Source organism: Apostichopus japonicus, chromosome 19 (genome assembly GCF_037975245.1).
Source record: "Apostichopus japonicus isolate 1M-3 chromosome 19, ASM3797524v1, whole genome shotgun sequence".
Taxonomy (NCBI): Eukaryota; Metazoa; Echinodermata; class Holothuroidea; order Aspidochirotida; family Stichopodidae; genus Apostichopus; species Apostichopus japonicus.
This window is the reverse complement of record NC_092579.1, coordinates 7,099,836-7,115,038: the sequence shown is the minus strand read 5'-3', so window position 1 is coordinate 7,115,038 and position 15,203 is coordinate 7,099,836. Positions and strand designations below refer to the sequence as shown.

Below are 15,203 nucleotides of genomic sequence, written 5' to 3'. Positions count from 1 at the left end.
CTTCAGTTGCTTTAAGTAATAATTGACTTTTATAACCATCTTAGCTGGCATTTTACTGTACGTTCAGTACATTATACCGTTGTGCTTTGATATATTGCCACTCTCTATACTTGACTATTCTCCATACAAACCCTTTTCAAAATGACCCATTGGGGAAAACAGAAAGTGTACCGACCAACAAGCCCCTAGATTTTCACAATTTTAGGCCACTTGCTACAAAAGCAAGCACTTTTACATATAAACTCCTACCTGTTAGAATCAAGTTTCTGGCATATTCCGGAATAAAAGACATTCACATTATCAGTGACATTGTATGGGCTTATTGGAGCAGCCTGAGAATCTTTGCTGATGATAAAAGCTCTCAGGTAACCTGGGCCTTAATGTAAGTGCCGCCGAATCATGAACATTCTGCGACAGCTGATTTGTGATGTGTCTATATGTTCAATAATGTCTCTGCCCGCAGAAAACTGCAACTGCTCCCTCTATATACTGGCAAGCAAGGAAATCCACCGGCACATAGCAGGTAAATTAAACCAAATTTTGAGCCCTGACCAATTCTTCTACAAATGAGGGATTGGATAAATATATATATACATCAGAATGTTGTAACAATTATGCCAGCTAGGTAAAGGGTACTATATGATGAGCGATTCATCCCCACAACGAGGAGGCCCGGCGAAGTTTATTATTAGTTTCATAAACAGCGGCATTATTACTTCCAGGTAGGAATCACAGGTAAGAGATGTGCATGAATGATTGTTTACCATAAAACATCCCAAGTCGAACACAACTGTGGGAGGATCCATAAATTGTTGAAGGATTACACATATGGCATTCCTTGTTTGGCAGATTAACTGGCCAGATCGCCCTATACAGACAATGATTGATGGGCATCGATGGCAGAGTACATCATATATGGTTAACGTTAACGTTTCATTTTCTTGTATTCGGTATTATCATATGCATTTTCTCAATTTCCAGCAGATTTACTCATATGGGAACGGTGTTTACTATTCCGCACCATTAAGGCGTGGTGACTCAAGTCAGTTATTCCATAAAATGAAAAGAAAAATATCATGTTACTCTATTAATAACATATGAGTATGTCGCCAGTCCCAAAATCTCCCTTTATAGATCATCAGGATTGGGACTAGAATGTTAGCACGCTGAAAAATGCCAAAGGTTTATCCTGAAGATTCTCACCCCCTCTACAGATCTGCTCTGGCAGATGTTGCATAATTTTATATCAATTGCTACAAGCAAACAGCATGTTCAAACTTTCTGATGGAAGGAATATGAGAATGAGGTCAGTGTGGCAATGGTACTCTAAGATAGCAATTTATATGCCACTCCATCATAGTAATGAAGCTTCAATGGAAGGAAGTTCTGTCATGTCAATTGCACAACCATAATGGCAATGGACATCTCCAACAATGTAGCAGTGTCTCTTCATCATGGCAATGGCATCCACCATGATACAACAAGGGTACTCAATCATTGCAATGGCATCCACCATGACAGAACAATGGTACTCAATCATAGCAATGACATCCACCATGACAAAAACGATGGTACTCAATCATAGCAATGGCATCCACCATGACAAAAACGATGGTACTCAATCAAAGCAATGGCATCCACCATGATAAAACAATGGTACTCAATCATAGCAATGGCATCCACCATGACAGAACAATGGTACTCAATCATAGCAATGGCATCCACCATGACAAAAACGATGGTACTCAATCATAGCAATGGCATCCACCATGATAAAACAATGGTACTCAATCAAAGCAATGGCATCCACCATGATAAAACAATGGTACTCAATCAAAGCAATGGCATCCACCATGACAGAACAATGGTACTCAATCATAGCAATGACATCCACCATGACAGAACAATGGTACTCAATCATAGCAATGACATCCACCATGACAAAAACGATGGTACTCAATCATAGCAATGGCATCCACCATGACAGAACAATGGTACTCAATCATAGCAATGGCATCCACCATGATAAAACAATGGTACTCAATCAAAGCAATGGCATCCACCATGATAAAACAATGGTACCCAATCAAAGCAATGGCATCCACCATGATAAAACAATGGTACTCAATCATAGCAATGGCATCCACCATGACAGAACAATGGTACTCAATCATAGCAATGGCATCCACCATGATAAAACAATGGTACTCAATCATAGCAATGGCATCCACCATGACAAAAACGATGGTACTCAGTCGTAGCAATAACTCTACAAGAACATGGCAAGTGCACTCCATCATGGCAATGGACATATCCAACAATGTAGCAGTTTCCCCCAATCATCGCAATGGCATCCACCATGACAAAAACGATGGTACTCAATTATGGCAATAACTCTACAAGAACATGGCAAGTGCACTCCATCATGGCAATGGACATATCCAACAATGTAGCAGTGTCCCCCAATGGCATCCACCATGATAAAACAATGGTACTCAATCATAGCAATGGCATCCACCATGACAAAACAGTGGTACTCAATCATGGCAATAACTCTACAAGGACATTGCAAGTGCACTCCATCATGGCAATGGATATCTCCAACAATGTAGCAGTGTCCCCAAATCAAAGCAATGGCATCCACCATGATAAAATGATGGTACTCAATCATAGCAATGGCATCCACCATGACAGAACAATGGTACTCGATCATAGCAATGGCATCCACCATGATATAACAATGGTACTCAATCATGGCAATAACTCTACAAGAACATTGCAAGTGCACTCCATCATGGCAATGGATATCTCCAACAATGTAGCAGTGTCCCCAAATCAAAGCAATGGCATCCACCATGATAAAATGATGGTACTCAATCATTGCAATGGCATCCACCATGACAGAACAATGGTACTCGATCATAGCAATGGCATCCACCATGATATAACAATGGTACTCAATCATGGCAATAACTCTACAAGAACATTGCAAGTGCACTCTATCATGGCAATGGATATCTCCAACAATGTAGCAGTGTCCCCAAATCAAAGCAATGGCATCCACCATGACAAAACAATGGTACTCAATCATGGCAATAACTCTACAAGAACATTGCAAGTGCACTCCATCATGGCAATGGATATCTCCAACAATGTAGCAGTGTCATCAAAGCAATGGCATCCACCATGATAAAATGATGGTACTCAATCATAGCAATGGCATCCACCATGACAGAACAATGGTACTCGATCATAGCAATGGCATCCACCATGATATAACAATGGTACTCAATCATGGCAATAACTCTACAAGAACATGGCAAGTGCACTCCATTATGGCAATGGATATCTCCAACAATGAAGCAGTATCCCCCAATCAAAGCAATGGCATCCACCATGATAAAATGATGGTACTCAATCATAGCAATGGCATCCACCATGACAGAACAATGGTACTCGATCATAGCAATGACATCCACCATGACAGAACAATGGTACTCAATCATAGCAATGGCATCCACCATGACAAAAACATGGTACTCAATCATGGCAATAACTCTACCAGAACATGGCAAGTGCACTCCATCATGGGAATGGTTGTCTCCAATAATGTAGCAGTGTCCCCCAATCATAGCAATGGCATCCACCATGATAAAACAATGGTACACTCAATCATAGCAATAACTCTACAAGGACATCGCAATTTCACTCCATCGTGGCAGTAATAACCATCAAAGCAATGGCAAATAAGCAGTCCATCAGGGCAATGGTGTTCATTGAAAATGAGACTCATGGCAATGGTGCCCATCACAGCATTGGCACCTATTATGGCAGTGGTACCCATCTTAGCAATGACAATTGCGCTCCATCTGGGCAATGATGTTCCATAATAACAGTGGTGCCCATCACAGCAATGGCAATGGTGCCTATCATGCCAGGGGCACCCATCATGGCGATGATGCCCATCATTGCAGTGGTGCCATGATTGTTGGTGATTGGTCCATTTGCTCATGAAGTTCTTTTCCTAAGGATCATGTTTGCAACAAAGCTTAACTTTTCAATATGTAACATAATGACCTGTTTACAAGCAGCTATCATCTAAAGAAATACCATAGCAACCAGCATATCATCAAATAAATAGTTTCATTGCATTGGCAATGCTATCCATCAAGGTGTGACTTTGAACAACATTTTCGCATGGATTGAAATAAAAATATTTAATGAAAACAAAAGATCTGGAAAAGAAATTATTTTTATGAAAGTCTAAGAGAAGTATCTTTTCTGCTCCATCCAAACCTGCCCTGTTTTCTAGACGACATGGAGGGGTGGGAATGGAACAATGAACTCATGACAACTAACAGGAAACAGGACATAGTCTATGTATCAAGTAATCAAGTTACATAAGTTCACAACCAAAAAAAAGAAAGAAAGTTCGCTTATCAAACTATTAAATTACCATGTGTAAGACTTTTCACTGGTTCAATGTTTCTTCAACGGTTGCTTTGATAATGTTCCAATGGTTGTTGCAATAAATTAAGATGCTGAAATATTTATGAGATCATTTTAATTAATTGGTTTTACAAAAAATGGCCTAAAGCACAGATACAGAGAGAAAGTTTACACACCTCCTAATAGAATGATACTTTCAGTAGTTGGAGAGGATCATTCACAAAGCCAGCTGTTCAGTTATTGTGACCAGGGAAATGCTAGTCAGATTAAATATATATATGCCCCTTTCATGTATGAATATTTTGGACTTTTTTTTTTTGATCAAATGGATTCAATTTGTCTTTTTCTTTCCTTGTGTGTCTGATGAATTGGAAATTCTCAGACAATAATGAGTCAACTTAATAGTTTAGCAGGGAACTGATATAGTTTGTGAAAGTTTTAGCTTAGCATGAGATAAATGTAAATGATGTAGAAGAGCTACCAGCTATAAGTAAAAGTGTTTACTGATGTAATCAGAGTTATATACATGAGTACAGTTTAAATATTGTTTTCTAGGAATAAAGTTATAAAAGGTTTGTCCATGTCAGCTGTGAATTATTATACATCCGATATCAGATCACACAATGCATATATGTGCAAGATCCATGGGCAACTTGCTATACAAGTGTAAAAGATGTAAAGCAGTTTTTGTGTACAGAAACCAATGTATTATTTAATGTTGGGACAAAATTCAGAGACTTCAGAACTGCTACAAAATTTGAAACACTGATCTCTGGCATGTCGGTAACCGGGGCATTTGGACACTAAACAGCTTGCACCTTTTAAGAGTATTGTTGATTGCATGTACTGATTGGGAATTTTGAAAGAAATTCAATGTCTTCAGGGGGCAGGAGCCGGGGAAGGGGGCGAAGTGCCCCCACACTTTTTTCAAAAATAGCAAATGTGCCCTACTGGCAAATAAAATGTGCCCCATTGATGAAGAACTGTCTTTTGGATATATCTTAAGCCTTTGTAAATTTTAATATTTTATTTAACAATTTATTTTTAGTCCGTACATGCTATTTTTAAAATGGCATCCCATATCTTTTTGTAGCACTGTTAACAATAAACAAACTCAATAAATAAAAAATCAAGGTTGCAGCGCACCATAATAACATTGATAGCATACTAACACATGATACATATTTAAGTGATATGGCTGGTGTGTATCGGTTTATAGCATAACAAGTGGCGGTTGTGGAATGAGACAGTGCCCCTCTAATGTTTTGCCCCCACCCCCCTTGGAGCTTCCTAGCCCCCTGAATGTCTTGAAACAAGTTTACATATTTAATTAATTTATTTTGCGGGCTGTTTGAGCAATATATTACAAGGCTACTTTAACATTCATTTATGCTCACTCTATCTTCATTTGGCACATACAGTTATAATAACTATTTTACACAATGCTCTCATAACATTTTGCCATTAAGGAGCCCACTCTGGAGCGTTATCTAAATTTTCCTACTAAACTTTAGTGAAAGTCAAAAACTGAAGAGATTTCAACTTTCAATATACCTCAGGGTGATATTGCATTCTTGCTTTATGTACATAATTAAGTTTTTTTGGTCCATCATATTTGTATTTTCACAAATCCAATATTTGTATTATATATATAGTTCTCTTGAGTTTTACATGAATGATGCCTCCACATATCATGCCTGGATGTTGATTCCTACAATGGAATCAGTTTAATAACAAAGAACAGAAGACTTATTGAAGAAAATATGACTATCAGCTAGAACACAATGTCAGAGGATCGAGACATTTCAGTTACTTTTTGTTTTTACTCTCCTCGTCTCTCTCTCTCTTTACAGTTTGCATTTTATACAGGTTCCACCATAGACTACATCAGCAAGCGACGTTTGAATACGACCCACAACGTGACCTTGGGGGAATTTGTACTGGCTGGTCCAGTACTTAATTCAAGTCTATGGATCTACTCACCAAAGGATCAGTTGCAGTTTTGGAGGTTTGCAACTCACTGCTTAATACACGCTGGGTGAGTATCACAAGGGTTCACACTCGCTCTATGTAAGTTTAATACCAACCTTTAACTCTGATCTCATTGTAGCCCTGTTCCAAATTAAATCCTGTGTGTGAACACAGTTTTATCCTTCACAGACAAAAACAGAAAGTTTTTCAAAGGTAATCAGTAGAGTTCCCGAATACACTGCAACGGTGGTCCTCAATAGCCCACAGGGTCATATCTATCTCACAAAAGTTTTCAATTCAGCGTGGGGGAAAAAAATTTCGACCGCAATCTTGCACCTGTCAGATATATCCCATCCCATATATGTACATTTTGTATTACATGTATATCATAGTAAGGTTTGATCAGTAAAGTCTAGTGAAATAAAAGTTGCAAAATCTATTCTTTAATTGGTCTCGTACTGACAATAAAAATTGTCTGGGTGAGGGCATGTTGGGGATCCAGTCAAATTTACATGCATTATTTATTACATTATTACATTAATTTATGCCACATTAATCTTTGATTTGATGAAAGAAATCTAGGTGTTGTCTTTCACAGTTTGGATCAATTGCAATCTAATTTTGAAGAATACTGATAGCTTTCTAAAAATAGCAGACCAAAGACAGAATGGTGATTATATTAACGACTTGAGATAAATCCTTGATGTCTTTCAGTTACCTAGACAGTGGCATCGCCAGACATTTCAAACTGGGGGGCACAGGGAGGGCACAGCACTAAATTAGGGGCGGCACAATGTTTATTTGTGAATGCCACCCTGGGGGAGGGTCTAAAGGGAGTGGTGTCCCCCTCCCCATTGCAAAATTTATGATTACTTAAGGGTCCTTAGATGCAATCTGGTGCTATATTTTGTAACTTGAAGTACCTTTATGTTCAAGAATTTTTGGACTAAAAACTGTCCGATATTCATGCTTTTAATTGAGACGGATGAAAAAGTTATACAAAAACTTGAAATTTGAAAATCCTTTTGCTTAGATAATGTTATCTTAATAAGAGTGTTGAAATATGAAATTGAAATTCATGCAGGATAGTGGTGAAGTTTAAGCACTAGCGATTCATGTGACCTTGTTAGTGAGAAAACAACTGGTTATTGTGATGGTCGGTGCAATAACATAATAAGTTTCGTCCTTTGTAAGAAAAGTTTTTGTTTGAGTATTGTTTTTTTTAACTCTAAAAATTGCACAATTTGTTTTTGGGAGGGCACTGAACCTAGACGGTCTGAACTTCCAATAAAGTGGCTCTAGAAGCTTTTGTAAGCAATTTTTGCATGCTGAAATTTGAGGATGATAGTTGATGACCACCTTTTAAGCAGGTAAAACCCAAACCCCCTACTAAATCAAGATTCGCCAGGAATAAATATTTGTCACATATTTATGATTTATTTTTAAATGTATAGTTTACACAAAGGAAACTAATACCATCAGCAACTCTACTGGCAGAATGTCTGCAATCAGTGTGATAAGCATGCGACTTTAATTCTTGGAATCCCTTTCAGATAATATGCTTATTGCAGCTAATATATATAGGTCCCCAGTCTTTAAATTTATTATGAGACTGGAGGTAAAGCCGTGAAAGCGGAGGTTTTACAAATCACATCTTAAAAGATTGCACGATTATGTCGAGATTTTGTTCGGTTTCTTCGTTAGACCACAGTACCTCTAATCGAAAAGATGATCAATTATTAAATTTGTAATTTGAGCATAATTAATCCTTTGACATAGATATATCGTTGTGAACATGGTTTCAATCATGTCGTGTAATGTTAATCATACATATTTAACTCGAAGCAAGCAGTAGATATACATCTATAGTGCACATCTTGGGTTCCAGAAATCTAGAAATAAACCTCATTTGAAATTCAAATGCACATTTCTGGCTGGAGGTAGTTTTATAAGAGTACAGAGTTTATATGTTTTTAGCCTTCTTCTTCTCCTTGTTGGTGAGTGTGTGTGTGTGTGTGCATCCACGCTAACTTATTTTGCAGCTGTGAAATCTATTTTCCTTTATTATTTCTATATGCCAGTTGAATTGACTTGTTTTGTATAATTTTATTTTATTTTCTTTCACCCCCCCCTTTTTTTTTTTTTTTTTTTTTTTTGTTCAACTTTCTGATTTTAAAATTGGTCTTGCTCTAGTTCTTTGGCAGATAAGAATTCATTAATGGTTTTCATCGAGCACATTGGCGCTATAATGACCGACAGTTGTTGTTTTTCTTATCGAACCATGGAGGTAATAAATATATGAAATATGATTCCTTGGTGGAGGCTTTGATCGCAATATCAACTGCTTCTTCCTAGGAGAAAAAAAACAAAATGGCACAGAACATGTGAACTTGTTAATTATCGCCAAATACAGAAGATTATTATAGACATTAAAAAGTCACACAACCATCTCAGGTCATCCATTTCTTGCAAATTTAAGTGACAAAATTTGCACCTACCTTTTCGATTTTATCACAAATTTACCGAAAAAAATCTGATGTACCTTTTGTTAGTTCAGACAAATGCATCTTTTTTTTACTTTCACTTTTTTTGTTGCTTTCCCTCTTTATTCTCTAATTAAATTCTCCCTGAATTGTGATGAAATCAAATATTGATTTAGGGTTTAAGGTATTCCCAGTTTAATTGTTTTCTATTTACAAAAAAATATAAACCTTATTTCTTTGTAGAAAATGTTGTGATTTGTAAATTAATAAAAAAATTAAAAAAACACACACAGTTAGGCCTTTCACTACATATGTCATCACACATGTATCAATTGATAAACAGCCAGCCTCAACACAACTTTTGAAACCCCAGTATCTCCCAATGCAAACAGACAAATTTCCCTTGGATGTTTAGGGGAGCTGTTGATCACAAACAGCTCTATGATATTTGCTGAAGATAATTATTTGGGATCTTCTTGAATCTCCCATATTAAACATAAACATGCTACTCTTTGATTACAAGTACCATGCTGATCTGACTGACGTATTGAATTCATCAACATTGGGTTTTTTTCATTGTTATTTCTTCAGAATTGAGCATTTACTGTTCAACTTGTCCATCCACTTGCTGATTGGCTTTCCGCTTGAAATTATACATGGTTCCAGGAGGATAGGTGGCATGTACGTCGCAGCTGTCACCCTTGGTAAGCTTTACTGCCGATCACATGGGTTAAATTATATGACCTGGATTGTGCGCCGACAGGGTATTGCAATCATATTGGAGAACAGATATATATGCATCCATATGCATAGTAAAAATACCTGTCAGTATCAGGTTATGGAAGTTACATAGCAAAGCTGATCGATGGGTCTGACATTTTGTAATAGGTTCGGGGAAAAAATATAGAAGGCATTCATGATGTCCATATGTCACCCTTGGTAAGATTACAAAAGCCATCTGGCATTTTGCATCATCATGTGTAACGTATGTACAATATGCCGCAGGGAAGATGAGATTTGGATTCTTCATTCCATATATGTGGACATCCTCCAGTCCCCGGAACATGTCCACATAATGTGGGTTGTATTAGTGTAGAAGTATGCACAGTAACCTATATATCAAGCGTGTACACATCAGTCACAGGTAAAGTGTGTATAATTTCTCTATGTGCAGTGAGTCGTTAATAACAATGATCATTTCCATAGAGGTGTATATATATACTGCAGAATATCCAACTGTATATCACTTACCCAGCACACCAGACATAGTAATATATAGTATAGAGGCACAACTAGGAAATCAACTCCACGTTGATTACATAGAGGGCGTTCAGGGAAATCCTCTAATAGTCCTCCTCGCTTCTTGTTTATGCCTGCAGCAAGATTCTAGAACTGAACCAGCTGATGAATGAGAACCCCTGGAAGCTGCTTAAATTATCAGATAATTATAACTAGTGGTTCTGGGCTGGTTGGCGTTTGATCTTAATTTCCTGTTTTGGTTGCAAAGTCACTTGAGAATCTTAATAGATTCGTTATTTCTGAGCAGTGAATTTGATCTTTAAGGCAAATATTCATATTCTATATCTTTCTCGCTCTGATATAGCGGTGATCCTGCTTGTGTATAGAGGATGGAGATGAAAGGTGCATAAGCTGGGACATATGCGGATGGGAAAGGCAAGACATAGTACTAATGGAGAAGATAAGCAGGGAGGTGGGGATGGGGAATGCACCTAGTATTAAGGAGAACCCAGATGCATAAGCTGGATGGTTAGGGGGGGATGGAATTTGCATTAAAGGAGAACAACCATGATGTATAAACTTGAAAGTGTGAGAGAGATACTTTAATCTGTTTCCTATAGATCTATGAAGCCTTCAACTGTCACGATACTTTATCACTTTATTCATTTGATAATTAGCAGAGAGACCTTCCCTCATCTTGGACTATAACATAAAGCAGCTCTCTCTATCCAGAGTTGATTTTGATAAACCTTTTGATGTGATTTTCAAATCAGGAAGAAGTTAAAGGTTTTGAAAAACTGTTCAAATTTGCTTTCTGTACATGAGTTTATAGTAACAACATGAAAATATCTATGTAACAAAACCTTCTGGATCAAAAGGATTCATTAATTACAAGCTGATATACCCTTCTTTTGTTGGGTCAATATTGCATGAGTCTTATCTAGACCAAGGGTAATCTTTATTCATATAATTATACAATATTTTGGAAAATTTGCAGTTACAAAACAAAATGCTCCTTTGAATTCAGCTAAATTACTAGCATATAGAAGAGAATTATGCACATAAACAAGTATTTTAAACAAGTATTAAGGTCATTATGACAATTAAAGTAATTAATTTTATTGCGTAATACAGTAGGTTGGAAATGTAACCGACCAAATGCAAAACACTTCTATGAACTCCACTAACAAATACTATCATATCAAAAATACTTATATGTGCACATGCAGTCACAAGTAGTTGACACAAGTATTAAAGTCATCATGTGGTAATTTAATAATAATCATAATTATTGTAATTTCACAGCAAAAAATATTCATAACTCCTTTACCTATTCATGAGTTTCCCGAATGTTGGAATGAGTAATTTGATTATCATCGATCAATTAGAGACAGGATTACTCATAAACCAAACTTCCTTCATTATAGCTAGCTGATTCAATGATGATAATGATGATAATTCTGATGATTAATTTAAAATTTGAAAAAGTAACTATAGATGCAGAGATAAAAACAAATATGTCAAGAGGAGAAAACATTGTGGCATGTTCATAACCATGCACTCCCAAGCCCCCAGAAAAAAAACACTTGCCGAGGATTTAATATCGATTATCTATTAAAAAAACAAAGCAAAATGATGTCGCTGAGTAGCAAAAGTAAAATAAAAATGTTTTAACAAGGCACAGTGTGATATGAATACTGAGATGAATGGGAAAAAAAAGAAGAAAGGCAGCTATAAATAGAAATGTTATCTTTGGTATTAAATTTTTTTTTAAATTGGCTCTCTAGTGGATAAGCAGTTTGCTACCAGTTTTATTTTATTTATTTTTATTTTGATCTTTGGTATTAATGAACTTCATCTTAGTCCTTTAACTTGGCACTGTCGTTAAACCTCACAGCCAGTTGGCTTAAAATTGATGCTTTTGGCTTGATTTCAGTCTACAGGCCTGTCACGGACGGAGATGACCTTCTTACTTAAAAAAATATATAGATATCATCCTTCCCCCACCCCCCTCCCCACCCCAAAAAAAAGAAACAAAAATGGATCATTTTCTTTGCGGTCTGTGCATAACCAAAACCAGACACAAAAAGGGAAATGTTTAACGTGTAAATATATTGTACTGCCGGGAAGATGTCTATATCTTTTTCTCATATTAACTGAAGATTGTTTATCCAATGAAATAGTCACACATGCGGATGAGATGATGATGATGATGCAGGCATCCAGTGATGGATTAGAAGTAACTGTTGTATTCAGAGGGCTTGTCATGACACAGGAGAAAATAGCAGGATGAATAATGGCTTGTTGACTGTGATTATAGCTATTTCAGATATGGAAACAGATGGTCCTGTCATAATCCACTGGCAAATGTCATTTCCATTCTGGGAACTTTGAAGAAGAGTAAGGGGTTAATCAACGGTCTAGCGTGCGTTACTCACAGGATTAATGCACGATCGGGGGATAATGCAAGCGATGCAGGAGGGCGGAGCCCGAGTGCATCCAGCGATAGCATTAACACCCGGAGTGCATTAATCATGTGAGTAATGCACGCTAGACCGTTGATTAACCCCGTTCATTCATACACTACCATTTGTGTGGGGGAAAAATCATAAAACAAAACATTTTTGGTTACATATAACCAAAGATTTATTAAAGTGATGCCCCGTAATTTTACCGTGCGTTACTCACAGGATTAACCATGGTCAGCTGACCTGAATGGACCAATAGGATTTAGGAATTTTTACTAAGTATGAATCAACAAAGTTTTATCAACCATTCTCTCTGTCTCTACAGCCTAATTTATCCATGGGATGCATGCATCAAAATGCTGATGTCATCATGCATGGCCATGCAACACTTTCTATCGTAATTTGGCAAGCTGTTGTTATGAAAATATTAGCAGAAAACTGTGAGGAGAATCTGCTGACAAACTTTGGAAAAAAGTTATTTGCAAGAAAACTCTAACTTTATCTGGCTTTCATTTCAAGATTTTGCTAGATATGTTAAACTGTTCACATTAAATGAACATTTTACACCACACTTTGTGAATTTCTCTGTCTTTGTTTGTATAATTAAATCTGTAATAATTCATAAATTTGAAGGAACGTCAAAACTGTTTTAGGTGTTACCAAAGTGACAGGCTGATCCTGCAAATGGATTTAACCTTAAAGGCATTGAAGACTCGCCCCAAACCGCCTGCGGCCATCTGAAAAAGTTAACTTTCTGTTGCTTGCAAGTGACGTTTTGTTTGTGTCGCTACAAACTGCAGAAAGTAATGAAACGTGATACCTTGTGGGTATTGACCGCAGCTGTATGTACTGACTGTACACTAGTGTCTAATTACCGACGGTATCAAGCTGTGTGTGTATTTTCTGGGATCGATGGTGGTGTCTAACACTTCTGTTACACCTCATTCAAAACTTGGTCAGATTACCGGCATTAGACATTTCTTTTTGCGCGAGTCTTCACACCCTTTAAACTCAGGAATTTGAATATCATGAAAGATTGCTCTACTGTGATTGACTTCCTTGGGAGAATCTGTTGTAAAATTTTGAAGAAAAAAATAACTTATTTGCAAGGCTTTCTATATCTAACTGTCACTCTAAAAGTGCTAGGTATGTAGAAATGGTCACATTTCTACTTCCAAACTTTATGACACTCTCTTAGAATTTCTTTGAGGAATTAGTAATTTATAGGTGTAATATTTGTAACTTTGAAAGAACTTTAAACAGCTATTTCAGATGTGGGCAAATTGACAGGTTGATTGAGCAAACCGTTATTTCACAGAAAAAACTCACGAATCTGGATTCCATGGAGCGATGCTGCTCTGTGCTCCGTTTCCCTGGGCCTTCCTTGCTTCACCTACTTTTGTGATAAGAGCGCTACCCTATCGTAACCTTGCAAGCTGCTGCAACAATTCATCCTGGAATATAGTTGCTGGGCTAGCTGGCAAATGTATTTTTTTTGTATACTCTGAGAACTAGAGCAATTCATACAACCTTGGCTGATAAATTTCTGCTAGAATGATGGTAGTCGTATACCGTTCTAGCATCATCAGGTGGCTCCGCCATTGATTAGTTTCAGCAAAGCTCCAATTCATCATCTATGTAGCAAGCAGTGAAATGTCACTACCTTATAAGTTTAAAACGAGAGTGTTACATGTTCCTGTTAGAAGTTAATTGAGAGAAACCTATAAGATATTTAGTATCAAGTTTTGCAGTGGGGCCAAAACGCTAACAATGTTGAACATAGACATTGGGCAGTATTGTTCAGCCGGAAGTAACTGAATGGTGTTCGTTATTAACAATCATAGGCAACAAATCACACAGTATTATCAAAAGAAAACTACTCCAAAAGTCCATCTAGTCATTCACCTGTGGCTTTTTACTTTGGGAGATGAGCGCTCAGTTCAGTTGAGTCCATGTTGGACTTGATACCAAATGACTGATTCCATGTACTCGTGCTAAGTTTTATCCTATTCCGGAATCTGAGATCAGCCATCAGTTTGATTTGATTTTATTTTATTCGGCAAGATATCAATCTTCATCTGCATACAAACAAAAAATTGCACATAAAGATAAACATTTAAAATACAAGAAGGGAATATACTTAAATGCATCAAAAAGAAGATAAGTTTTGGAATTGATTTGCAAGTCTGGCTCCATAGTTTCCATCTTGTCACATTAGAAATAATGAGTGAAACCAAAATGTGAATTAATTTCAAATAATTAATTAAATTAATTTGATCACAAATTAGAGTAATTTAATATGTCACATGTTACATGTCTGTATTAAACAAATAACTTAAAATATCCAGATCCCCTTCATTCCCAATGACATTGGTTGTTAATTGCCAAGTTCTGTTCACTGTGCCCATTGTGGCATAGCACCCTCACTTCCCTCAAACTTGTTCAGGTTTGCTCAATTACCAGTTACACATGTGTAAATGGAAGTGGGCCTGACATTTCGATCCTAGCAGGATCTTCTTCAAGGCTGAATGACAAGTAACAGTTTTAAACAGATGGGACAAAATACACACACAGAATACTGACAGGTTAATGA

General features: G+C 37.0%; 1 protein-coding gene across 8 annotated transcripts in view; it reads left to right on the top strand.

Annotated features, from left to right (window-relative positions):
• Positions 1-15,203, top strand: part of LOC139960107 (rhomboid-related protein 3-like) — a 117,296-nt gene that overhangs the window by 84,435 nt on the left and 17,658 nt on the right. For all 8 annotated transcript variants that reach the window (XM_071958219.1, XM_071958216.1, XM_071958215.1 and 5 more), the window contains 2 exons: positions 6,303-6,487; positions 9,495-9,607. In XM_071958219.1, coding sequence (XP_071814320.1) covers positions 6,303-6,487; positions 9,495-9,607 — 298 coding nt within the window. The remainder of the gene's footprint in view (positions 1-6,302; positions 6,488-9,494; positions 9,608-15,203) is intronic.